This window comes from Cnephaeus nilssonii, assembly GCF_951640355.1.
Source record: "Cnephaeus nilssonii genome assembly, chromosome: 1".
Classification (NCBI taxonomy): Eukaryota; Metazoa; Chordata; class Mammalia; order Chiroptera; family Vespertilionidae; genus Cnephaeus; species Cnephaeus nilssonii.
The window spans coordinates 51,528,159-51,556,105 of NC_137072.1; the positions used below are offsets into that span (position 1 = coordinate 51,528,159).

Genomic DNA, 27,947 nt, shown 5'->3' on the forward strand with positions numbered 1-27,947 from the left:
AATAATACAAGAATAAACTGTGTTTTGTATACTCACAACTGTAAACCTACATTTGCCCCATACTGTGTCTGGTCTATTTATTGCCTTGTTACTGTGGGTATGAAAGGGAACATTTTTTCCACTAATCTAGTTTGAGAACTTGTATTCTTTTTATTTCAGAGTATTTGATGTATGTAGTGGCATGATTTAGTTCAAGTGCCAATAAAATTAATCATTTTATAAAAGCTAAACTAAAATGTTATGAAATGTGAGGTTTCAGAAACAAGGTATTTCATAGATGCTTAAAGACGGAAATAATGACTACTGAATATTTTCCATATTTAAAATAAAGTAAAAATTTGCTTTCAAATTAACATAGCCAAGTTACTTTAGACATTCAGAACTTAAGTTTAATTCTCAGTAGTCTAAAACATTAAATAATGTGAAAAATGTTAAAACATAAAATTAAAGTCCTTACTAAGTGCACAGCATGATCTATTTCTTCAGTAGTTACACCTGGTTTAATCATCCCAGCAGCAATGTCCAGGACTTCTCTAGCAAGCTGTAAAAGAGAAACCCTTGTTACATTCCAGAAGAAAGGAAACAGAAACAGAAATCTGTACCCTCTGCCCTATCACAGATTTTGCGAAGATTCATAAAGTGCACCTCACCTTGAAGGTTATAATCCTGCCATTTTTTAAAACCATTTGTATTTCTGATGCCCATCAATACACATGTGTGTGTAAATACATAAATAAAATTGGGCTAGCTAGTAAATAGCTTAATAAGTAAATCTGACTGATTTCTATGTGAAAATGCACATCTTAAGTAGTCTACACAATGATCAACTGGTAGAGATTGAGTCCTGTCATATTTCTATAATGGGGAAGGGAAGGGAGGGAAGTAAAAGAGTAGATGAATGATTTCCCTCAAAGAATCACAGCACATAAGTGATGGAAACATAAATTTCTCCAGATTATCAAAGAAAATTAGTATCCAATCACTTTTAAGCACTGAATAAAAACTTTTTCTAAATCAGCAATATCACCCCAGCCGGTTTGGTCAGTGGTTAGAGCATTGGCCTGCGGACTTAAGAGTCACAATCCTGGTCAAGGGAATGTATCTCAGGTTGCAGCCTTGATCCCTCTGCTCTGGTTGGAGCGTGAGTGGGGGGCAACCAATCAATCTGTCTCTCTCACATCAATGTTTCTCTCTCTGTCTTTCCCCATCCCTTCCACTCTCTCTAAAAATCAATGGAAAAAATATCTCAAGTGAGGATTAAATAAATATCAAACAAACAACAGCAATTCTTCCTTTTTTCCTTAGAAAAATGTGAACATGTGACTTCACTTAATAAGAGCACGTCCACCCTTTGTAATTCAGCAAGTCACTGCCTTCCTGTCTAGTAACTGTTGAAACGTGCTCTACCCCATGAGGTGAAAAACTCTTACCCTACATACGAGTCGCATCCCTTCTATATCTTCCGATGACAGTAATTTAATTTGAGAAGTACCCTTAAGAGCTTGTTCAGATTCAGACATTCCTGGAAAGGAAAATCAGTAAGTAAAGCCAAATGAACGGAAATATGTAGTATTAGTCATAATTATCTCCCTGATGACATAATAATAGTCAAGTTTCACTATTTCACATAATGATATTTCATAATTTAGAAGAATCCCGGTTGGATGTTTTTAAAAATACATTTTATTGATTTTTCACAGAGAGGAAGGGAGAGGGATAGAGAGTTAGAAACATCGATGAGGGAGAAATATCAATCAGCTGCCTCCTACACACCCCCCACTGGGGATGTGCCTGCAACCAAGGTACATGCCCTTGACTGGAATAGAACCTGGGACCATTCAGTCCACAGGCCGACGCTCTATCCACTGAGCCAAACAGGTTAGGGCCTGGTTGGATTTTTTTTTTTAATATTTTCAACACGAAAAGGACATTTGCTAAGTAAACTGAAGGACGAATTCTAAAGAACAAATACACAGATCTATGAGAACTCAGTCAATATGGAGTACTTATACACTGCCTGTAGTAAAAGTCAGTAAATTACTCACATTTTAATAGTACCACACAATTTACAAACTGCTTTCATGATCATCATCTAATAAGGAAACTATATACCAACAACTGATGAATCAATTATACACATTTATTTTTTTAATAGGAACCTAAGTCAGCGTTTTTCAAACTGCTGTTTGTGATCCATCAAGTAAATAAATGGAATAGAAAATAATAGATTATATTATATAGAGTAGGGGTAAGTACTATCACGAATCTTTTTTTCCCCTAAGAATCTTCATTAATAAAATTACCTTAACTCAAATTATTCATATATTTACCAGGTGTGCCGGTTAATAATGCAGATTTTGTAATCAAAGAAAACACGATAATTTCAAGAGAAACATCAAAAGTGCTTTATTCAAAGTAATGTCCATCACTAGCTACACATTTCCCCATCTTTCAGGTAATTTGTGGATACCATCCCAATAGAACTTTTCCTGTTTTGAGGCAGACCATTCAGAGACCCAATTTTCCACTTCTTCATATGTTTTGAAGTGCTGCTCAGAAAGTGGGTGTGCCATCAATTGGAACAAGTGGTAATCTGAAGGAGCAAGGTCTGGTGAATAGGCAGGTGGGTTAATACTGCCCAGGCAAGATCTTTTAACGTGTCTTTAACTGGTTTTGAAGTGTGTGATGGTGCGTCATCATGAAGCAAAATTACTTTGCTGTGTCTTCTGGCACATTCTGGTCATTTCACAATCAAAGCATGGTTCAAATCGATTGTTGTTGGTAGCAATCAGTATTAACAGTTTTACCTCGTTTTAGAAGCTTATAATACACCACACCTTCCTGATCCCACCAAACGCAGAGTATTGTCTTCTTTCCAAAGCGATTTGGTCTTGCAGTCGATGTTGATGATTGACCTGGATCAACCCATGATTCTGTGTGTTTGGGATTCTCAAAATAAATCCACTTTTCATTGCCAGTCACATTTCGATGCAAAAAAACACTTTCTTTTGTGCCGCTGAAGCAACATTTTACTGATGACTTTTCGGTTTTTCCATTTGTCTTTCGTTCAGTTGATGTGGCACCCATTTTCCTTCCTTTAAAATATTTCCCATTGCTTGTAAACCATCAGAAATTGTTTGCTGAGCAACATTTAATCTTTCTGCAAGCGGTTTTTGAGTTTGACACGCATCTTCATCCAAAAATACTTGTAATTGTTGGTCTTCAAACTTTTTCGGGTGACCTGGATGTTCTTTGTCTTTCATATAGAAATCATCACTTTAAAAGCGTTTAAACCAGCGTTCACACGTATCTTGAGATGGAGCATGTTTACCATAAGCTTCCCAAAGTATTCAGCAGCACTTTTCTTCAAAATAAAGTAACAAATTAAAACTTCCCGCTAATGTTTTTTTGACAAGAAATTCAACATTTTTAAGCGTAAAAATATCTATGATGTTAACACCTTCAGAAAATTTGACATATGAAATTTTGAAGCTTGCTGTCAATACATCAAAATAGCATACATATCAAATTGCATATATATCAACATATGTGTAACTCCATCGATTGAAAAAAATCCACGTTATTAACCAGTACACCTGGTAAAAATATTAAAGCCAATATAATAATTATTTCAAAATCTGACATAAAGAATATAAGAAACCATGAATTAATATTTTTAAATAAATGTGGATATAAAAATCCCAACTAAAATATTATTAAACAGAATCCAAAATACATCTAATACCCAATGACATAAGTGGAAAAACACATTAACAAATCTAGTCATATAATTCCTCACAGCCATAGATTAAGGAAGGAAAAATAAATGATCATCTAGAAAAATAATTCTGATAACATGGTCAGCATGACAAATATAAACCTCAAGCCAACAACCCATATCATGGAATGCTCATGTCAGCACCACTATTTAACATTGTTCTGACAGTAGTAGCAGGTATGTTAAACAAGAAAAAGAAATAAGACATATTAAATTAGAAAGAAAAGGACAAAATCTTTACCAATTTCAGATATGATTATATATCCCTAAAATAAGGGGACACCTGGTGAATGAAATAATAATTTAGCAAGTTGGCAGATTGTAAGTTAAATATGTCAAAATCAATAGCTTGCCCATATACAAACAATGAGCTAGAAAATATAGAAGATACTATTTACAAGAACTAAAAAAGATAAAATATCCAGAAATTAACTAAATATAAGACCTAATGAAGAAAGTTTTAAAATACCACTGAGATAGAAAAAGAGACTTAAATAAAATAGAAAAACATACCCTGTTCTTGGATAGGAAGATTCAATATTGTAAAGGTGTCAATTCTTCCAAAATTAGTCTATAAATTTAATACTACCCCAATTAAAAAATGGCAACAGGATATTTTGGGGACAAGCTAATTCCAAATTTCACATGCAAAAACAAACATGCAAGAATAGCCAGGAAAATTCTGAAAAAGAGGAAAGGTGGGGGCAATAAGGCCTACCAAATATTAAAACATTATATACCTATAATAATTAAGAGTTTGGCAATGGCACATGATGAGACAAATGGGTTAATGAAACAGAACAGAATCCAAAAACAGACTCAAAGACTTGTGAGAATTTAATACAATTGTATAGGCTGCATTTTAAATCAGGGGGGAAAAAAAGAACTGGTATTTTAAATAACTAGTGGTGTGACAACCAGGTATTCTTCAGGAGAAAAATAAAGTTACATTTGTATTTAATTCCTAATACTGGGGGTGCGAGGGAAGCCCAGGTCCCGGGTGCCTTCCAGTGGCCAGAGGGAAGCCCCAGTGCCAGGTGCCAGAGGGAAGCTGGTGCCGGCAGCCGGGAAAAGGAAGGCCTACTCTTGCACGAATTTCATGCATTGGGCCTTTAGTCATTTTATAATAATCTCTGAACCAAAAAAGTCTTCCTAGGTCATTAAGCTATAAACACCTCAAAGAAAACACTGATAAATTTTATTACAGAAAAATGTTGAAAGTTTGCCATAAATGTAATGCTATAAACAAAGACAAAATGTTCAATTGGGAAAAACCTTTTATAGAACACACATCAAAGGATTATTTTCCTTAGTAGAGAAAGAACACTTATAAATCAGTATGGAAAAAACTAGTAACCTAATTGGGAAAGGGCTAAGATGAATAGACAGATGTATAAAAAGATGCTTAATCTTCTTCATAATTTAAAAATACAAATTAAAGTAACACAAAATATCATCTTTCAGATTAGCACAATTCCTATAGCTTGAAAACACTCTATGTTAGGGAAGATAAGGAAAAAAAGACTCCTATATGGTTTTTAATGAAAATGACAACTGGCAAAATTGCTCAAATTTGTTATAACTCTCAATATTAAAAAATACATGTATTCCTTGATCTAGGTGTTTTACTTTAGGCAACTGACCTACAGAAATACTCTCACATGCAAGAATAGTTACTACAGTCAAACAAGTAAAAACCTGAAAATAATCTAAACATACATTAGTAGGAGTCTGGTTTAATAAATTATGATGTATCCACATAATGAAATACTTGTCATTAAAAAGAAAGAATATTTGCAAGATCTATTAAGAGAATAAAACAAGGTGAAAATAAAAAAGAATAAAGCATGGTGAAAAGGTGTATATAGTTTGGTTCTACTGTGTATAATTAGGGTGAGGGGCTAATGTGTATACACATATAAAAGATCTCTGGAAAGTTTTGCAAGAAACTGTTAATAGTGATTCTACCTCTGGGGAGTAGGACTTACTTTTCACTATGTAACATTTTATCCTATCAGAATTTACCACGTCTATGTTGATTTTAAAAACTACATTAAAAAATATTAAATACAGCCCAGCCGGTGGGGCTCAGTAGTTGAGCGTCGACCCATGAACAGGACAGGCACATTGGGTTACAGTCTCGATCCCCAGTAGGAGGCAGCCAATCAATGATTATCATCACTGATGTTTCTAATCTCTCCCTCTTCCTTCCTCTCTCTGAAATCAATAAGAAAACCTATTTTTAGAAAATATTAAACAGAGTAATGAACTTATACATCCTCAAGAGCTATCTATCATTCAGACCATCTTTTCCTTCAATGTATCTGAAATAGTGAAGTTCAACTAAGTTTTAAAATTATATTCATAAAAATGAATATGTCTTCACTTCTTAGAGAACAAAGCAAAGGCAACTTAGCTTACCAGATTAAACCACATGAAAATGAATATTCAACAATTTTTGACATGCAAAATCAGTAATTTCAAATAATCCAACCTAAATTATGCCTACAGGCCCTACGATCAGAGAGTGCTCCACTTGTGCTACAAATTACCTATTTTCTCTGGGTCTCTCACCTTCATTACCTATAAAATGGAGAAGACAACAGAATCCACCCCAGGAGAACTTAGCATAGTGCCTGACATATAGTTATGAAAAAATATCACTTACAGAATCATCACCAGTATTACTATAATCATTGCCAATAATACTAGGTGCTATTACTTCTACAGACCAGTCTTTAGTTAGGCATTCATTTGAGGCCTCCAGAATCTGTTTTTATCTAAATACATTTTATTTAATTAAAGTATAGAACATGCTAAATCAAAATGTTTTTTTAAATCTAGGATTTGATATAAAAACACAAAATTCAATATTATGTTGAATGTAGTCTTAACATCTAAACATTATTTTCAGAACTGGATAGATTTCTTGGAAGAAGAGTCTTTAATTTTCTCAAATGTTCTAGTTTAAAAGGCTATGTTTACATTTACTAGAAATTCAGCACTAAAACAAAAACAAAAAACAAACAATAAAAAGAAATCCAGCACTGAAAAATTTCTCCAAAGAAAAGCACTCCTTTCTTTGCAGTGGTCAGCAGGCTCTCAAGCTGAAAACTGAGGAATCAACATAGCAAAACTCACCTAAAGGATGATCAGCATAATCTGGTCTTTGAATATAACTTGGCACGGGCCTGGTTGGCATCTAAAAACATCAAAAGATATATGTTAGTTAAAACCAATTCAAATCTGAAAGTAATTATCACTATTAAAATGTACTAACAAAGGAAATAAAAGTGAAGAAAAACACTAAAAAGTTCATTTCATTTAAATGAAAAAAAAAGTTTTAAATGACACCTTAATTATCACAATATGTCTATTTCATGAAGATTAAGCTTCATTTTCCTAGTGCTAATGCCACTTAAATATCCTAAGTGGGGAGGGTGGCCAGGGCCATTAAGGATTTAACATCACAAGCAGATAACAGGTGCCCATGTTGTTCCAAACCAGCTGGCAAATTATCAACAACAATAAATTATATCTCTAAGTAAATATACACCACTATGTTCATTATTATCTCTGGGAGCTAGTATTAAAAAGATGTTCTTACATTGTTGATATTTGCCCAAATATTTTAAAGATGTATTATTTTTTATTTTTTAAAAATCAGTAAAAAAAAAAAAGTAAATATTTGTGGATGGCAAACAGATTTCAAATTAAATGGATTCCTATGTTAACGTGCTGAAGCCCATCTGACAAGAACATAGGAAGGAATGGGAGTGGCAGGAAAGCCCTATCAAAATTAAGGTAGAACTATATCACGTTAAACAATTTTAGAAAGGTAGCAATATACACTTCCACCACGCCAGCCAGAAAATATCCATTCTACCATTTTCTTTTTTAAGATTAAAGAAGTTTTAATCCTTTCATCTAAAAATTTTTTCTTCTTCCATAATTGCCAGTTATCCCTATTAACTTCTAAATAATGTTCCATAAAAAGAGCTAGAACGTAAACTTAATCCTGATTATATAATTCATAATTGGAATACAAATTACAGGTATCATTTTTAGTAAACTGCAAATTGGTTTTAAGAACGTTAAATGTTTATTACCTTATTTACTCACCAGTGGATAATGTGGTCGGAGTTTACCCGTGTATCGATAACCTGCCCATGGATCGGTGTTAATATCACCTTCTAGACTCCAGGAAGACAATTCCCGCTTTGCCTTTTCATCTTCTACGTGATAGATGGATGAGAGAACAGGACAGAGGAAGAAATACTTCAGTGGTCAAACTACTGAGCAGCAGCATTCTTTAACTGTAACTTGTGTGAACACCACACCAAAGAGTACAGGTACAAAAACCCAACAAACTCCTGCCTTAGCCTATATCACCAAAGCTATGGTTTTCTTGCTATGTTTACAACCCTATGATACCTCAAAGATCTCAGTGTCTTGTGAGAAAAAGCCCAAGCTAACCATATTGTAAGTTTTTATACATTATTGACTAGGAACAGCTCATAGTTGAACTCCTGTCCTCAAGCAAATGCTAAATCTCTACAAGATCAATTTATAGAAAGCCCATTTTGGAGTACATATAAAGTCTGAGCCAAGGCAGTATTTCAAATTGCTTTAAAAAATTTATGAGCATCATTTGCCTTTTCTCAGTTCGGGGGTAACAGAAGAAATTCGAAAAAGGTAAAGCTAGCCCTAGCTGGTTTGGCTCCGTGGATAGAGCGACGGCCTGCGGACTGAAGGGACCGGGTTCGATTCCAGTCAAGGGCACATGCCCAGGTTGTGGGCTCGATCCCCAGTGGGGGGCATGCAGGAGGCAGCCAATCAATAATTCTCTCTCATCATTGATGTTTCTATCTCTTTTCCTTCATCTCTGAAATCAATTTTTAAAAAAAGGTAAAGATAAGAGGAGGGAACAATCAATTAAAAATTACTGAAACCTCAGTAGAAAAATTTAAGAATCACACACACACACCCCCCTTACCAGGTCACAGTTATTAATACACTAGAGGCCCGGTGCACAAAATTCGTGCACGGGGGGTGGGAGGTGGGTGTCCTTCAGCCCAGCCTGCACCCTCTCCAATCTGGGATCCCTCTCACAATCCAGGACTGCTGGCTCCCAACTGCTCATCTGCCTGCCTTCCTGACTGCCCCTAACCACTTCTGCCTGCCAGCCTAATAACCCCCTAACCACTACCCTGTCAGCCTGATTGATGTCTAACTGCTCCCCTGCCAGCCTGTTTGCCCCCAACTTCCCTCCTCTGCTGGTCTGGTCACCCTTAACTGCCATCCCTGCAGGCTTGATTGCCCCCAACTGCCCTCCCTTGCAGGCTTGGTCCTTCCCAACTGCCCTCCCCTGCTGGCCATCTTGTGGTGGCCATCTTGTGTCCACACAGGGGCAGGATCTTTGACCACATGGGGGCAGCTATCTTGATCTTGTATGTTGGAGTGATGGTCAATCTGCATATTACTCTTTTATTAGATAGGCTAGAGGCCTGGTGCATGAGTGGGGGCCAGCTGGTTTGCCCTGAAGGGTTTCCCGGATCAGGGTGGGGGTTCCCTTGGGGCGTGGGGCGGCTGGGCGAGGGGCCTGTGGTGGTTTGCAGGCCGGCCACGCCCCCTGGCGACCCAAGCGGAGGCCCTGGTATTTTATGTATCTTCTATAATTGAAACTTTATAGCCTGGAGTGGAGGCCTAGGCCAGCCAGGGCAGGTGGAAAGCTTGGCTTCCTCCGTTGCCAGGGGCAACCCTAGCCTGCTCTCTCCAGCTCCGTGGCTGCTGCCATTTTTCTTGGGATTTATCTTCTATAATTGAAACTTTGTATCCTTGAGTGGAGGCCTGGGCCGGCCAGGGTGTGTGGAAAGCTTGGCTTCCTCCATTGCCAGGGAAACCCAAGTCTCCTTCCTGCTCTCTGGCGGCAGCCATCTTGGTTGGGGTTAATTTGCATACTCGCTCTGATTGGATGTGGGCATGGCTGGTGGGCGTGGCTTGTGGGTGTAGTGGAGTGGTGGTTAATTTGCATATTACTCTGTTATTAAGTAGGATAATGTTGCATTTAGTGAAATGTACCTAAGACTCCTTTTCACACAGAACAGACCAGACCCTCTATGGTATCTCACATCAGCAAACTGACTGTACCTCCATTTACAATGAAAAACCAAAAAACCAAACACTAAATAGACCTTGAATAGCAGGAATTAAATCCCTCCGAGTGTCAACCTATATACCTCCCAAGGCACACTCATCTTTTCCTGATTACTGCCATTATCACAAGTTTTGAAAGTCAGGCTTTAGGTAATTATAGAAGTATATGAGAAAAATAAAACTCCCCCTTTACAAAATATATTTAAAGTACAAAATGGGGAAGAAAAGATGAAATCATACCATATTAAGCTAGTGAGGAATGGTGAAATGGATGAAGGTGGTCAAAAGATACAAAATTCTAGTTATAAGAAATATGTTCTAGTGATGGAATGTACAGCATGGTGACTGAAGTCAACAAAAACAACAAGACAATCCAGTCAAATTTCCTCATTTTACAGATGAGGAAACTGAGGTAAGAGGAGGTTCCAGTAGCCAATCCATTCGCATTACTCTGGAAGATAATACAATGATAATATTACATATAAAGTAAAGAAACAGAAAAGAAACGACAATGCGGTACCATCTCACACCTGTCAGAATAGCTATCATCAACAAATCAACAAACGACAAGTGCTGGCGAGGATGCGGAGAAAAAGGAACCCTCGTGCACTGCTGGTGGGAATGCAGACTGGTGCAGCCAATGTGGAGAACAGTATGGAGTTTCCTCAAAAAACTAAAAATGGAACTCCCATTTGACCCAGTGATCCCACTTTTAGGAATATATCCCAAGAACTCAGAAACACCAATCAGAAAGGATATATGCACCCCTATGTTCATAGCAGCACAATTCACCATAGCTAAGATTTGGAAACAGCCTAAGTGCCCGTCAGCAGATGAGTGGATTAGAAAACTATGGTACATCTACACAATGGAATACTACGCTGCTATAAAAAAGAAGGAATTCTTAACATTTGCAGCAGCATGGATGGACCTGGAGAGCATTATGTTAAGTGAAATAAGCCAGGCAATGAAAGAAAAATACCACATGATCTCACTCATTTATGGAAAATAAAGAACATTATAACCTGATGAACAAAAAGATACAGAGACAGTAAAGCATCAAACAGACTGTCAAATTACAGCGGGAAGGCTGGGGAATGTTGGGGAGGGGGGAAAAGAGATCAACTGAAGGACTTGTATGCATGCATATAAGCACAACCAGTGGACACAAGACACTGGGGGGAGGGGGGGGGGATGAGGGCATGTGACAGGGGTTAGGGAGGCTGTGGGAAGGTCAATGGCAGGGGAGGGAGGAGATATATGTACTACTATATGTAATACTTTAAACAATAAAAAAATTTAAAAAATAAACAGAAAAGAATAAGAATGGAAAAACAAAAGAAAAGCTCTACTGTGCAACTGAATTTTAAATATCTTTCTCCCCTAAGGAATTGAAGAAAGCCACTGTGAATGTTAATGTCAATAGGAAAACTGTCTCTCACCCCAGGACAAAACTGGACTGCATTCATTGCCTCAGGGTCAAACGTTACAGAAAATACTTAGAGATGCAGGCCCACTGATGCCTGCTTTAGCTATGAGAAGAATCAAGTGCTTTTGTCTGGAATATGAACCTCAAGAACGATTTTCACCTGAAACTTAGGGCAGAATAACAAGATGCAGGCTTTTAACATACTCCTGCGGAGGGAGCAAGGAAAAAGAAAGATATAAAACCTTTCAAAGCTTCCAGCTGATCAGCATTCCAAGTTTTCCACAATCTGTTTTCAAAAGAGAATTAAAAGCAGACCTCAAACAAATAATACATACAACCAAAAGATTCCTAGATGAGATTGAAATTTGGCAAGTTCTTTTTGAATAATTTACTTAGGAAAATGTACACTTCGAAAGTCAGTTCATTTACATTTTAGAATCAATTTGAGCTGAGCCCTAAGTGTTAGACACATAATGGACACCTAATTCAGCTGAATTGGACTTGGGGTTGGTAACAAAATTGCAAATTAACTGATGTTTTTCAAAAAGCTGTGAAAGCACAGGACAGTGTAAATAATACCTGAAAACTGAGTCTCACACACACACATCTGGATGAAACAGGACCAGGTGAGGTTCAAAGTACATCCTATCCAGGCTTTAGTCTTTAAAAGGTTCTGTGCAGGCTGCCTCCTCTGGTCAGCTGACACAACATGATTGCCTACACCTAAGCTTTGCCTAAGACAGGATCATCTGATCACAATTCTGACTCGGTTCTTCGAGAAATGACTATTAAGTAGCTGTGGAACACTTACTATGCACTGTACGTATGCTAAGTATTTTACATGGATTTGTTTGTTTAATCCTCACAACAGACAAAATTTCAGCATTTTGAAGGTGAGGCTCAAAGTAATGTATGCTCGCAAAGCTTTGGTAGAATCAATTCTGAAACATTACATAAAACCTTCACTCTGCAATCCAAAAATCAAGCACTCTAGTTTTGAGGGTAGAGGAGTGATTATTTAGATTTGGTTTGTTGTTGTTTTTTAAAGGAATTTTTACAGCATTTTTTTGGCTACTCAAAAGACATCTATCAAATGCTTCCACCTCTTTAAGAAATGGGAGACAAGCACACTGAATAAATCAGTGATACATAAAAAGAATACAGAATCATAGAGTATTAAGATGTGAAACGATACTATCTCCACTCTGGCAGGTAATACGGCATAGGAAATATGCACCCAAGCTTCAGCACTGTGTGCCTTTAAGGCCTTTGTAATCTAACTGGTCCTTACTATCACACACAAAAATTAAGTCCTGGCCCTAGCTGGTTTGCTCAGTGGATAGAGCGCCAGCGTGCGGACTGTAGGATCCCGGGTTCGATTCTAGTCAAGGGCACATGCCTGGTTGCGGGTTAGATCCCAAGAAGGGGGCATGCAGGAGGCAGCTGATCAATGATTGTCTCTCATTCTCTCTCTCCCTCTCCCTTCCTCTCTGAAATCAATAAAAATACATCATAAAAAAATAAAAGTAAAAAATAAAAATACATTTTTTTAAAAAGTCCTGTCCTTGAATCATTTATTTAATTCACACTTGAAATTTTCCTAAGGCCTGATTAGCTTCTGCAATCAAGAACGGTCCGTATGGTTTCACGGGTGAATTCTACTAAACATTTAAGGAAGAAATAACACCAATTTGACATAATCTTTTCCAGAAAACAAAAGAGGAAGAAACACTTTGCATTTTATTAGAAATAAAATTACTCTAATGCCTAAACCAAAGATATTAAAAGCAAATTACAGAAATATCCCACATGGGCAAACATATAAATCAGGCATCCTTAATTAGAGATCAGTACACACTACACCTTAAAAAAAAACACAAGGAAAAAGGCCTAAGCATGTCATCTCATGACATGAACTACTTGACATCTTATCTCACTATTATTTCTTGGAACAAGTTGCTATGTTTTATGATGCCCTGTTCCTTCCTAACCCAATATTCTTTCCCCCTAATTCCTTTCCCAATAATCTTCTTAGTTCCAGGGAGGACCCTTCCCCAGACATTCCCTCCTCTAGGACTGTCATCCTCGGGGGTGTAGTCGGGATCAATTTATTAGGGAAAAGATACAGGGCTAGCCAGCTGAGGGTTGTCTCTATCCAACACAGCTCAAAGGGATCAAGAATATTAGACTCACCCACTAAGAAAATTACCCCAAAAGATCCAAGAGGGCATCACACTAAACACCATGGTACAAGTAAAACCCAAATGGCCTCAGTTCAATGCAGTTAATAATTATGTTATTTTCACTTGGGGCACATCAGTGGTTTAATTCTCTTGTAGTACAGGTTTTAATGAAATAACTCACCCTTGGAAATCCAGTATTGAAGAAAGAGGCACATTTCAGTTAGTTAACAAAAGGTTGGGGTAGAGACTCATTCTAAGCTCTTTTACTAACATACTGTTTCACCTCAACCCTTCACTCACCTATGCTTTAACCTCCTGCTTATAAAATATTAATAACTGGCTTAAAGAGCTCTAAAATACCAAACACTTTAGAAATACAGCATTTTATCTATGAGTGAATAAAACTAAATGGCATTACTTAAAATCAATCTCTATATTTGATTTGAGGTAACAAATTCTGCCTTTTATGCTTTGAGAAACTCATTTATTCACAATCAGCTTTCCTACTCTCTAACCACATTTCCTCCCACAATAGTCTAGCATTTCCATTAAATGTAGACTTCACGTTACACAAGCACAGAAAATATCTTTTTAAACTGTTGATATAAAACAATCTACCAAACTTTAATAAATGAACAAATTCCTAAAAAAAATACGAAGAGATAAATAATAAAAAAATACCAAGGTCAGTAAGCTGAAACAAAACCCTTATACCGAGGACCATGTGCTGTCTGTCTGTCAAGCGTTCATCTATCAGGATAGCAATGCCATAAGAACAGAAACGCCCTGCCAATTTTCAGGTAATTGTGATAGGTTGTCCGTCTTAAGCCAGCCACACTAATGACATGAATTTACAAGATGAATGGCCAGAGCAGGAAAGGCCATTTCAATCAGAGACACATCGCAGTGGGTGACAGCAATAGCTAAAGCAGCAACCAACAGTTTCACTTCATGGTGTCTCACAAAGTAACTTCGAAAGAGCAAATTAATCAGACTGGAAGTAATAACATTACATGACCAAAAAACCTAAAGTAATAGACTTTTGAGTAGAAAAGCCATCAAAATTCAAACTCAACAAAAAACAAGAGATCAGGCTAAATGAAGCCAGATAGCTCATGTGTCCCAGCCCACAATAAGCAAGCATTTCTAGCAAAGGAAAGACGGTGCCAAAGAGTAGACCTTCTCAGGTATTGCTCAAGCAAGATCCGTCTATCCCAGCAACCATTTATGTTTTCATGTCACATGTCATACAGCAACATCAACAAAGATATTACTCAACCACACTTTTTACATGATTACGCACCATAAAGAATAAACAATATGTTCAAATTCTAGCTTCTGAATTATACTTTTAGAATATTCAAATATGCACTTTCTGAATATTCAAACATACACTTTCAGAACTGGAAGAATTCTTATCTTTCACACAAAAGCCACTTCTAAGACATACATGGTGTTATTTCACTTACTTGCTTTCTTATGTAGTAACTTGTGAGTAGCCCAACTTCCTTTAAAACATTCCTAAAAAAGCAAACATGAAAATTAGTGTCAGGCCTTCCTTAATTAGAAACATCTTAAGGAATATTGTACATAAGAAAGAGTTATTGGAAATTTCATTTACAAAAAAGAAATCTTTGACTTCACTGAATATTGAGAAAAAGCTTAAGAAATTATATCTGCTTAAAAATTCATTTCAGAAAGCAACCTAAACTCTAAATTACTTCAAATAAGCAAGAAACATTAGTCTATATTGTAAATAGCAGTCACAGTTACATTTCAAATTTATGTCACTAAATTATTTTGAAGTATTTTAAAATAATTTAGTGACATAATCATAAGAAAGACAAGGAAAATGTAGCATTATTTAGAGAAGTTTGATTTTCAGTCATACCCACTTTGTTAACTATGTGCTGACAGCCCTACTAGACTGAACTCCATGAAGGAAGGGACCATGTCGAACTTACCAACATGTCCCCAGAGCCAAACAGAGAGCCTAGCACACGGTAATACTTGCTGATTGGACAAATGGATGAATGACTGGAAAGATTAAGCTTTTCACTTAGGAAAACTGGTTCATATAACATATTTCAGACACCAGCAAGAATTACTGACGTGGAAAAACGAGTTGAAGTAATAAACTGAATTAAAATAACGAACTCAAGCAATAAATTAGAAAAATGATTCAATCGTATATGTTACTTATGCTTTGATTTTTAGAGTCTCTCCTTCAAAGAATTTAAAATTACTCAAATACAGCAGTCGCCCTTATTACAGTTTCACTTTCCGCGCTTTCCGTTACCTGCAGTCAACTGCAGCTCAAAAATATTAAATGAAAAATTCCAGAAATAAACAATTTGTACATTTTATTTATTTGTTTTTAAATATGTTTTTATTGATTTCAGAAAGGGTAGGAGAGGGAAGAAGAGAGAGATAGAAACATCAAAGATGAGAGAGCATCATCAATTGGTTGCCTCCTGCCACTCCACACTGGAGATCGAACCTGCAACCCAGGCATGTGCCCTGACCAGGAATCGAATTGTGACTTCCTGGTTCATAGGTCGATGCTCAACCACTGAGCCACTCCAGCCAGGCCAATATGTACATTTTAAAGTGTGCTCCATTCTGAGTAGTGTGCTGAAATCTTGCGCAGTCCCACCCCAGACACGAATCATATCCACACTGAATATATACACTGCCCGCCTGTTAATGACTTAGTAGCTATCTCAGTTATCAGACTGACTCACAGTATTGCAGTGCTTGTGTTAAATAACCCTTATTTTACTTACTGGTAATAATGGCCCCAAAGCACAGGAGTGATGGTGGCAATTTGGATATGATAAGAGAATCCATAAACTTTATCATGGGTCTGTCTATATGTATAGGAAAAAACATACAGTATAGGGTTCGGTACTACCTGCAGTTTTAGGCATTTACTGGAGATCATATGGGGGGGGGGGGGAGGAGGTAACTACTGTAAATCATTACAAATATTAAGAAAATCCACAACTTCCTACAAATGTTTTAACTTTGCAAAAAGAGTAAGTCATGGATAAGAGAAAAGGTAAGAAAAAATATAAAATAAAACACCTCTAGAACTATGTAGATGCCAGGCAACTCTCCCTAGAGGTTTACCCAAGGGCCTCTGAGGGCCTCCAGGGCCAGGATCTTCACTATTTCCCCTTCGCTCTCCTTGTATCCTCTCCTTGTATCCTGCAGCAGCTAAGCCAAGAAAACCCAGGTCATACCTATTTTCTCCTACTACAACATCAATAGACTTCAAGTGTATATAAAGGTATCCACAGCATCCTTAGATTTATTTTTTTGAAGCTAAAACTGAGTTAAGTCTTTTGGAGGGAATGGAGATGTGGTGGGCGGAATAATAGTGCACCAAAGATGTCCATATCCTAATCCTCAAAACCTGTGACTAAGTTAGGTTACAACTATGGTAAAGGGGAATTAAAGCTGCCAATCAGCGGACCTTGGGATGGGGAGGTTGTCTTTTTATCTACATGTACCCAATGTAATCACAAGTGTCCTTAAAAAGGTAGAAGAGGGAGGTAGAAGGAGTCAGGAAGATGTAACGATAGAAGCAGGGCAGGGAGAGATAATTACATTATTGGCTTTGAAGATGGAGTGGGGGGGGCCATGAGCCAAGGAATACAGGCAGCCAGCCAGCCTCTGTAATAACTGAAAAGGGCAAATAACAGATTCTCCCCAGAGCCTCTAGAAAGGAATGCCAACCTGCCAACACCTGATTTTAGCCCTAAGACCTCCGTCACACGTCTGACCTACAGAACTGTAAGATAAGTCTGTTGCTTTAAGCCATCAAATTTGTGGTAATTTGTTATAGCAGTTACAAAAGGGAACATGAGTTACTCCTATCTGTTGTCAAACTGCAAAAACTAATCACAACTGGCAAAAAGATCAAGAAATTAGTAGAAAAACATATATTTATGGCACACAGAGGGATATTATGAATACTTGAAAAGTCCCAAGAACTAAGTGATTTCTTCAGTATTACCACACCTACTACAGAACAGGAAAGGAAAAGTCAATTTTGATCTATAATATGAAGACAACCATAATAATAACTATAAAGTTACTGTTTACTGAATAGGTGCTAGCGCTATATCTCATTTCATCCTCACAAAAACCCTGCAAGGCAGATGACATTATCCCCGCTCTACAAACAACAGCACTGAAGCACAAATATGCAATAATTTGTCTATCACATAACAGAACCATACCTGGCAGAAATAAGACTCAAACCCAGCATTACCTGGCTAAAGGTGATACTTTCTCACAGCTTTACAAGGTGTGGATGGGGGTTATGGGTGTAGTGTACTCAATTCAAAGCATAATTTAGCACTAAACTTAGAACCAGAAAACATGGGTGTGATTAAGCTCTACCATGTATTAGCTACACCACTGTAAACTCTAAAATTTTATCTCTAAATCCAGAAAATGATATTATTAACCATTCTCATGGATCCTCAATTGCCTCATCTATATAAAGTGGAGTTGATATCTCCAGGAGCAGAAAATATAGATTAGAGGAGATGATGTAAATAACCTGTATGAAAGTAGTTAACAAGTGCCTACCACACAGCAAGTATCAATGTAAACGACACCCCAGTGCTTATCAATATGCCTGGAACTGAACAGGTTTGCTCAATATATGTTGGAGAATGAATGAAGATTTATGTGATCATATACACAAGAGCCTTCTAGTTGTAGGTGGGAACGTAAACTCTTTTCATTACCTACTAGGACAGGCTGCAAGCTGCCTACTCCATAGCCATTCTCCCTTTGCCTTAACGCTAACAGAATCCTGCTAGTGGAGGTGTAATGTCCCAGCTAAAAACATTCCCAGCCTCCTTAATGATACGGGAGGCCATGTGATCTAGTCTGGCCAACAAAATGTAAGCCTAGCTGTAGGACAGGACTTCTGGAAAGCTCCTTAGAAAACAGACATGTATTTTCTATTATTTGCCCTTTCCTGCTTCTAACAGGGAGATGCTGCCTGAGCTGAAGCTGAAGCTGCAGTCCTGAGGCCACAAAGCCACAAGCCGACCCCAAGAGGCCTGGATCCCTAGTGACTGTGGGCAGAGATTGGAGGGAAGCAGGAGAACCTCTGGAGGGAGCACAGCCCTGCTGCCTCCTTGATTTACGTTCAATGAAACTAATTTTGGACTTTTGGCTTCCAGAACTGTGAGAGGATAAATTTGTTGTTTTAATCCACTCAGTTTGTGGTGATTTGTTACAGCAGCCACAGGAAGCTGATACAGTAGCTGACCAGACATCAGGGCACAGCAGAAGAATAAATCCAATTACTAACTACACTGAACCAGGGTGAAGGACTAATTACAGCCTTTCTGAAGCTTCTTCAACTTACATGTACTTATTTATGGAGTCAACTCCCAATTATTCATGATCATTTATAAATGGGGCAAGCAAAGGCAGATGAGTTATTTTAAGAAACTTAACTTTAGCCAGCAATGTCAACTTCTTCTCTTCCTCCCTGTCCAAGCTATTCTTCATCACAGAGATGACTGGCAAAGGGGCAGGGCAGATTGGAGTTTCACCTGTTTTTCCTTCTTCCTGGCAAAGATGCTTATGGCAGTTAAGACTGTCAGCAAGAAAAAGATGAGGGATAGGGAGAAAATTGAAAGGAAAAGCTCAAAGTAGGTCTCAGAACCCCAGTTTAAAGTCAGCCAGGCCCAGAGGCAAAGTCCCACCACTGCAGAATGTTGGGTGCACCACTACTTTTCTTCACTTCCAGGCCTTAATGCTAATGTTTCCTTAACACCAGACAAACTGTCTGCATATTAACTATACTTGGTACAATTTCCCACTCATTTTCATTATGCAAGCTTAGAACAGACCAACTGAATGTCTGCCCAATGAGAACTATATGTGGCTAAAGTGGTATACACATCTCCTAGGTACCAATATAGCCAATATTGTAGCACTACTATTTTTCATTCCTGAAAAAATGAAGGACAGACTCTTGGCCGGGCACATAAACCCCTTATCCAAAGTCCTAAACTACTCCAATTGTTAGGTAAGCACTAGCAAAGTTTATACCCTCCGCCTGGCAATCCCTTTTCCTGCCATCACTGAAATCCTATCCTGTATAATAAAAGGGTAATATGCAAATTGACCCTAGGAACCACAGGTCACTATGATGCGCACTGACAACCATGGGGCAGACACTCCACGCAGGACCTGCCCCATGGTGGTCAGTGCGCTCCCACAGGGGGAGCTCCACTCAGCCACAAACGGGCTAACAGCTGCGAGCACAGCGGTGGTGGCAGGAGCATCTCCTGCCTCCTCGGCAGCGCTAAGGATGTCCGACTGACGGTTCCCGGGCTGCCAGAGGGATGTCTGACTGCCAGCTTAGGTCCAATCCCCCAGGGAACAGGCCTAAGCTGGCAGGTGGACATCCCCCGAGGGGTCCCAGACTGCGAGAGGGCGCAGGCTGGACTGAGGGACCCCCACCCCCGACTGCACAAATTTTTGTGCACTGGCCTCCAGTTAGAATATAAAGAAGCAAAAGAACATTAAAAAAAGAAAAAGAAAAAATTTGCAAGAACAATATAGAAGTGAGTTCTATACTGGGTTAACACAAATGACCTTTTAGATACTCTTCAGCTACACAAGCCTATAATTCCAGTTTTATAAGTAACTAGAGGCCCACTGCATGAAATTCGAGAGGGTGCAAGCCAGGCCTAGGGACCCCACCAGTACACGATCGGGGCCAGGGAGGGATGCAGGAAGTTGGCCAGCCGGGGAGGGATCGCAGGAGGCCTCCAGGGCGTGTCTGGCCCATCTCGCTCAGTCCCAATCAGCCAGACCCCAGCAGCAAGCTAACCTACCAGTTGGAGCATCTGCCCCTGGTGGTCAGTGCACTTCATAGCGATCAGTTCAGCGGCATATCATTAGCATATTACGCTTTGATTGGTTGAACGAACAACTGGATACTTGGCATATTAGGCTTTTATTGTATAGGATTATGGAAGAGATTACAAGTTCTTAGAAATTTTTAAATGACAGTACAAATGAATGTCTCAAAATAAAGATAAAGATAGGAAATCTCTCCCAAACGGTGAGCAAAATTACAAAAAGTTAAAAATAAAGAGATGGGGCCCTGGCCAGGTAGCTCTGTTGATAGAGCATCATCTTAATAAGCTAAGGTTGTGGGTTTGATCCCCAGTCAGGGCACATACAAGAATCAACTAATGAATGCATTAATAAGTGGAACAACAAATTGATATCTCTCTCTCTCTCTCTCTCTCTCTCTCTCTCTCTCCTTCTTCTCTCTCTAAAACCAATAAATAAAAATTTAAAAAAGAGATGGTATTTTTGAAACAGAGGATTAAACCAACAAGTCTAATATTTGAATAAACAAGTTTCAGAAAGAAAATGGAGAGGTCAAAGAAATAAAGTTTTCCATAACTGAAAGAAGTTTCCAAATGGAAAAGGCCACTTACAGATGAAAATCAATTTGCCCAAGGCATACAATGTGAAATTTCATACCAGGTGCAAGAGACGATCCAATAAGCTTACAGAGAAAAGGCAGGAAAGAATATTGAAAACGTTATGAATCCCAGTGGCATGAGACTTTCAACAGCACTGGAAGCTAAAAGAAAATGGAGCCATAACATAAAAATTCTGAGAAAACCATTTCCAAACTGGAATTTTGGAATTCCAATTACCTAGCCAAATTGAAAATTGAGTGCCAGGGCATAGCAAAAAATTTTCAGATATAGGGAATCTCAAGTTTACCTTCCATACCATCTTTCTCAGGAAGCTAGTGGAGGAGATATTATATAAAACACTAGAGGCCCGGTGCACAAATTCGTGCAGCAGTGGGGCCCCTCGGCCTGGCCTGCGGAATTGGGCAAAAACCAGCTCTCCAACATCCCCTAAGGGGGGTCCCAGATTGCTAGAGGGCACAGGCCAGGCCAAGGGACTCCACCAGTGCACGATCTGGGCTGGGGAGGGATGTGGAAGGTTGCCAGCTAGGGAGGGACCACGGGAGGGCTCCAGGGCATGTCCGGCCCGTCTCACTCAGTCCTGATCAGGCGGACCCCAGCAGCAAGCTAACCTACCAGTCGGTCTGCCCCCTGGTGGTCAGTGCACGTCATAGTGACTGGTTGAGCAGCCTTATTATATCATTAGCATATTATACTTTTTAGAAAAGATTTTCCTCTATGGGTTTTATTATTTTATTTTGTTTTGTGTTTATTTAAATTTTTATTGATTTTAGAGAGGAAGGGAGAGGGATAGAGATAGAAACATCAATGATGAGAATCATTGATCAGCTGCCTCCTACACGCCTCCTACTGGGGATTGAGCCCACAACCCAGGCAAGTGCCCTTGGCCGGAATCGAACCTGGGACCCTTCAGTCCACAGGCCGATGCTCTATCCACTGAGCCAAACTGGCTAGGGCAGCATATTATACTTTGATTGGTTGAACGGTCGACCAGACACTTAGCATATTAGGCTTTTATTATATAGGATGAGAATAAACCAAGAAAGAGGAAGATGTGATACAGACAAGACAGAGAAACCAAGGGTATCTCCAGGATGATGTTTGAAGAGAGATGTAAGGGTGACTACTATGAAGCAAGCCCAGGGAGCAAGAAGTTCTGGCTACAGGAAGTCAGAGGGTTCCAAGAGAGACATTTCCAAGATAAAATTAATTAAATGTCAATTGCATTTAAAAGTACTGAAAGGAGTTCTAAACAATTGTGAAAGAGTTTGGGGATGAATCAGTAAGTGACTAAAGGAAACTATTAAAAGAATGGGAAATAAGAAAAAGAGGAGGCCCTAACTGGTTTGGCTCAGTGGATAGAGCGTCGGCCTGCAGACTGAAGGGCCCCAGGTTTGATTCCGGTCAAGGGCATGTACCTTGGTTGCGGGCACATCCCCAGTAGGGGGTGTGCAGGAGGCAGCTGATCGATGTTTCTCTCTCATCGATGTTTCTAACTCTCTATCTCTCTCCCTTCCTCTCTATAAAAAAAAAATCAATAAAATATATTGGAAGGAAGGAAGGAAGGAAGGAAGGAAGGAAGGAAGGAAGGAAGGAAGGAAGGAAGGAAGGAAGGAAGGAAGGAGGGAGGGAAGGAGGGAGGGAGGGAGGGAGGGAGGGAGGGAGGGAGGGAGGGAGGGAGGAAAGAAAGAAAGAAAGAAAGAAAGAAAGAAAGAAAGAAAGAAAGAAAGAAAGAAAGAAAGAAAGAAAGAAAGAAAGAAAGAAAGAAAAAGAGGAGAGGCCTGGCCCTCATGGCTCAGTGGTTGAGGGTTGACATATGAGCCAGGAGGTCATGGTTCGATTCCCAGTCAGGGCATATGCCCGGGTTGTGGGCGAGATCCCCAGTGTGGGGTGTGCAGCAGGCAGCCCATCAATGAATGATTCTCTCTCATCACTGATGTTTCTATCTCTCTCTCCTTCTCCCTTCCTCTCTGAAATCAATAAAAATATTTTTTAAAAGGGAGATGGGAATTTATAAGTTAGCATTTAACCAGGTATGTGAAGTAATTTGACTAATCAACTAAAATGTTACAAAAAACATTCTTATTTGTGCCTCTATGATGTTGATAGTAAACATAAACCCAATTAAGAAAGATTTAAATTACCTTATTGTGAATTAAAATTCAATATAATGTAAAATATTTTTTTAAAATATATATACCCACTGCTAAAGAAACCCCTTTATAGAAGTTTATAATATGAATGAGTTAGTATCTTTAAAAAAAATCAATAAGTAATTTTAAAAGGAAAACACAGAATTTTAAAACTAGAAATTTGCAGTAACCGGTTTGGCTCAGTGGATAGAGCGTCGGTCTGCGGACTGGAAGGTCCCGGGTTCGATTCCGGTCAAGGGCATGTACATTGGTTGCGGGCACATCCCCGGTAGGGGGCGTGCAGGAGGCAGCTGGTCGATGTTTCTCTCTCATCGATGTTTCTAGCTCTCTATCCCTCTCCCTTCCTCTCTCTGAAAATTTAATAAAATATATATTTAAAAAAATAAAAAATAAAACTAGAAGAAATTTAGTTTTATGGATGAAATTTGTGAAGTAGCCAATTTTCCACTCAGCAGCAACTCTATTCTGCTGCTAGAGATCTTATATGATAATCAACAGATTTTTAAAATGCTATTATATTAATATAAGCCACAGATAATGTTCTTTAAAGTGAAGTTCATGTTCTACAGACAGTGTAATAATTTTAAATGAATGCTTGCTCATGGCCATATGTAATACTGTATATGTCCAGATATTTAAATGCAATTTGAGACTGAAAAGTGAACAACTTTAATGTTTAATGATACCATGTAGGTTAAGTATCCATTACACTGTATCATTTCCTGCAGTGCGATACTTTAACTTTTTTAGATCACTGTAATCCTTTGAGAATTTTGGGAAAGCAAGCATTCCCTTTCAAAGAAAAAATATATATACATGTATGAATAAGCATGTGCATGCAATTCTATTTATTCATTTATTCATACAAATATGGAGCATATGTTATGACCAAAGCACTGTGCTAGGTGCTGAGCATTCAGCAGTGAACAATATAGGTTCATTCTGACAAATATCACATGGCTAATTACACAATTACTACACATTTTAAGTCAGAACAGCTAAAAAGAAAAAGATACACAATGCTATGAGAAGAGATTGAAGAGCTGAAAATACAGGCAGGGGTCAGATGACATTAAGGATTCTGGTCTTTTCTAATCACAACAAAAAGCCATTAAAAGGTTTTAAACCAAAGAACAACCTGATAAAGACTTGAGCTCATGACATTACTGATCCCCATCTACAAACCCAAAACTAAAACTCCTTTTTCTAAATAATACACAGAATGGTCTTGAAGAACTCTATAAAACTGGCTTTTAATACAAGCAGTCCTTGCTTTGCATAGTAGTGTAGAACTGTAAAAATGACCAAGCAAGCTGTAACCATAAAAAGCAATCTTCACAATCAATAGAAAAAATAACAAATCCCATATAATAAAAGCCTAATATGCTAAGTGTCCAGTCGTCCAGTTGTCCGTTCATCCATTGAAAGCATGATATGCTAAGGCTGCTTAACTGCTAGCTATGACATGCAATGACCACCAGGGGGCAGACAGTTGACTGGTAGGTTAGCTTGCTGCTGGGGTCCTGCCGATCAGGACTGAGCGAGATGGGCCGGACACGCCCTGGAGCCCTCCCACGGTCCCTCCCTGGCTGGCTAACCTCCTGTGTCCCTCCCCGGCCCCGATCTTGCACTGGTGGGGTCCCTTGGCCTGGCCTGCGCCCTCTCACAATCCGGGACCCCTCAGGGGATGTCGGAGAGTCGGTTTCGGCCCAATTCTGCAGGCCAGGACAAGGGACCCCACTGGTGCATGAATTCGTGCATCAGGCCTCTAATATGAAATAATACTGAATGTCAACTATAATTAAAAAATAAAATTTTTTAAATGGCAATTGATATATAACTTTTAAATTTTTTGTCAAAATCTTAAAAGCTCGAGGGTCCATTCATTTGTGTAAAGTGGTAGCTCTTTCAAAGTTTGGTCCTGGGACCAGCATCATCATCATTTCTTGGAAATTTGTGAAAAATGCAAATTATTATGCCTGACTCCAGACCTGCCGATTCAAACACTGCTTGGAGGGGGCCAGAAATGTGTTTTCACAAGCCTACTTGGGGATTCTGATGAGCATGCAATTAAGAACCACTGGTTTAATGTATATTTTTAAAAGAAAGATTTTGACATTTTTAATCTTTAAAATTTTTTTAGTTAATATTGTAAAATCCTTTGAAATAATCCTTCAGGTCAGATAAGTAGTTCTCTTTTTTCCTTTCAAGATTATTAATGAAGGCCGTGAGATTTCCTACTATCTTTATTTTTAAAAAGTCATTTATTTATTTTAAAATATATTTTTCTTGATTTCAGAGAAAAAGGGAGAGGGAGACAGAGATAGAAATATCAATGATTGGCTGCCTCCTGCACGCCCCCCACTGGGGATTGAGCCCTCAAGTCAGGCTTATGCCCTGATTGGGAATTGAACCATGACCTCCTGGTTCATAGGTTGATGCTCAATCACTGAGCCACGTTGGCCTGGCAATTTCCTAGTATCTTGATAATTCTGCTTATTGATAACTCAAAAAAATATTTATGTTTATCATTATTATTAGAACCATCACATTTTACTGTTTTGCTGACATTTCATTGCTATAAATGGCCTGGTGCAAAGCTATAACACCTGCACATCTCTAAGGAAAACAAGAAAAGAATGCCTGTAGCACCTTTAGAATCATGGATTAGTAATGAAGCAATAATTAGTCAGGAATAGAGTGTGAACCTCAACTCAGTTTCACTTTCCAGGTCTGAAGAGAATTTCCTTCATATGAGATGAGTATATGAGATGGTACATGTAGCATTCATTGCCATGCCAGGCACACCAAAAGAGCTTAATGTTAGCTTTCATTATATTGGTGCTTTTTAGTACTATTCTAGAGAAGGTTCCCACAAACCCTCCTGTTTATAGAGCATTATGAAGCTTGATTAGTCAACAAAAACAAAACATAAAGAAATGAAAAATATGAAGAAAAACTTCATTCAACAGCCTAATTTCTCATATGGCTTTGTATATATACCAGAGGCCCAGTGCACAAATTTGTGCACCTTGAAAGGAAGTGTGGGCGCGAGGCTGAGGTGGGCACAGGGGTGGGTCTCAGCCCATCCTCCACACCCCTGCCCAGCCCCTCCCGAGACAACCTCTGGTCCCATCTGCCCGCAGCCCTGCTACCGCCGCCGCTGCCATTCCCACGTGCTGAGGGCGCCGGCCCCACTCACACCACTGATGGCGCAGAGCGACTGGGCCGGTGCCAGCAGCAGGTGAGAGCAGGGCCAGCGCTGTCAGCGGGTGCGAACGGTGGCTGCTGCCCTGATCGCCCCGCAGGAGCAGGGGAAGCTGAAGAAGTGGTTAGGGGGTGATCAGGCTGGCAGGCAGAAGCGGTTAGGGGCAATCAGGAAGGCAGGCAGGCAAGCAGTTGGGAGCCAGCAGTCCTGGATTGTGAGAGGGATGTTCGACTGCCCTATTGGGATCGGGCCTAAATGGGCAGTCAGACATCTCTCGAGGGGTCCCAGATTGGAGAGGGTGCAGGCTGGGCTGAGGGACACACACCCCCTCCGTGCACGAATTTTGTGCACTGGGCCTCTAGTCAACTATAAAATCTAAACAGAATGCAGGGAGCAGTTATTTAAGGACTCTAAAAAGTGAATAGTAGCAGGCAGGTTAAGAAAGACCAAAAATTTGAGGTACCACTCCACCGCCCAATCACCAGAGTCACCAGGAAAGTGACCACCAGAGCATAAACACAAGAGTGCTCCAGGAGAAGCCCTCTAATTCTGGCTCATGGAACAGTGCTCAGAGTACAAATACCCACCTTCTTTCCTCTTTCCTGTCCTCTCACACCCTAGACCCCAAGTGATCCATGAGCTTGTTTTATAGAAGCCAAAATTCTTGGAAAAAGGCATCTTCCTCTCTTAAGGGTAAAACTGTGGTCCAGAGAAGGTGGAGCCAAACCCCAAGGCTTTTTCCTCTGCGTCCTCCTGCCATTTAGCCCCAGACACAGGCACTGTCATAGAAGTGTGCAGCAGAGCAGGTAGCTAAACCCCCGCTTTCCAGCTAGAGGACCAAAAAAGAGGATTCCCAACGAAGATCCAGAAAGTAGCCCCATAAAGTTGTTCATAACACAAAATAGAGGTGCTTGTGAAAACAGAACTAATCGCTGTAGACCATTAGCCAGGTCTCAAACCAAGCCCTGGGAAAGCTCTAAAGAGCACTGCAAAGGCTTTGAAAACTGAAGTGGCATTGGAACCCACCACCCAAAGGAGGCAGGTCAGAACTTGCAGCCTGAATATAACCAGCTTAGTAGCCTGCCAACATAAAAATACCAACATTCTGCACAGGATTTAAACAAGACTCAAGATCTCATAATATTCAAAATCTCCAGGGCACAGTCTAAAATGATGCAGCATATAAAAAAAGAAATAAAATTTTAACTCATAAGGGAAGTGAGTCAACAGACACCAATGCTGGCATTCATAATGTTGGCATTAACTGACAAAGACTTTAAAGCAGCTTTTATTAAAATGCTCCAATAAGCAGTCAGGAACATCCTTGAAACCCATGGAAAAAGAGAAGAATCTCTGCCAAGAAAAGAAGATATTAAAATTTTTTTTCAAATGAAAAAAATTTTAATTGAAAAATATAATAGCTAAAATGAAAAACTAAGTGTATAGCCTCAACAGCAAAGTGGAGATGACAGAGAAAAGATTCGGTGAACTAAAAGATCAAAAGAAATTATCCCATTCAAACACAGAAAAGTTTATTTTAA

General features: G+C 39.1%; 1 protein-coding gene across 1 annotated transcript in view; it reads right to left on the reverse strand.

Annotated features, from left to right (window-relative positions):
• The window catches only part of METAP1 (methionyl aminopeptidase 1), a 68,313-nt gene that overhangs the window by 22,771 nt on the left and 17,595 nt on the right, over positions 1-27,947 (reverse strand). The window contains exons 2-6 of the mRNA XM_079773184.1: positions 15,016-15,067; positions 7,901-8,013; positions 6,920-6,980; positions 1,431-1,522; positions 458-541 (exon numbers count right to left, since the gene is read on the reverse strand). Coding sequence (XP_079629310.1) covers positions 458-541; positions 1,431-1,522; positions 6,920-6,980; positions 7,901-8,013; positions 15,016-15,067 — 402 coding nt within the window. The remainder of the gene's footprint in view (positions 1-457; positions 542-1,430; positions 1,523-6,919; positions 6,981-7,900; positions 8,014-15,015; positions 15,068-27,947) is intronic.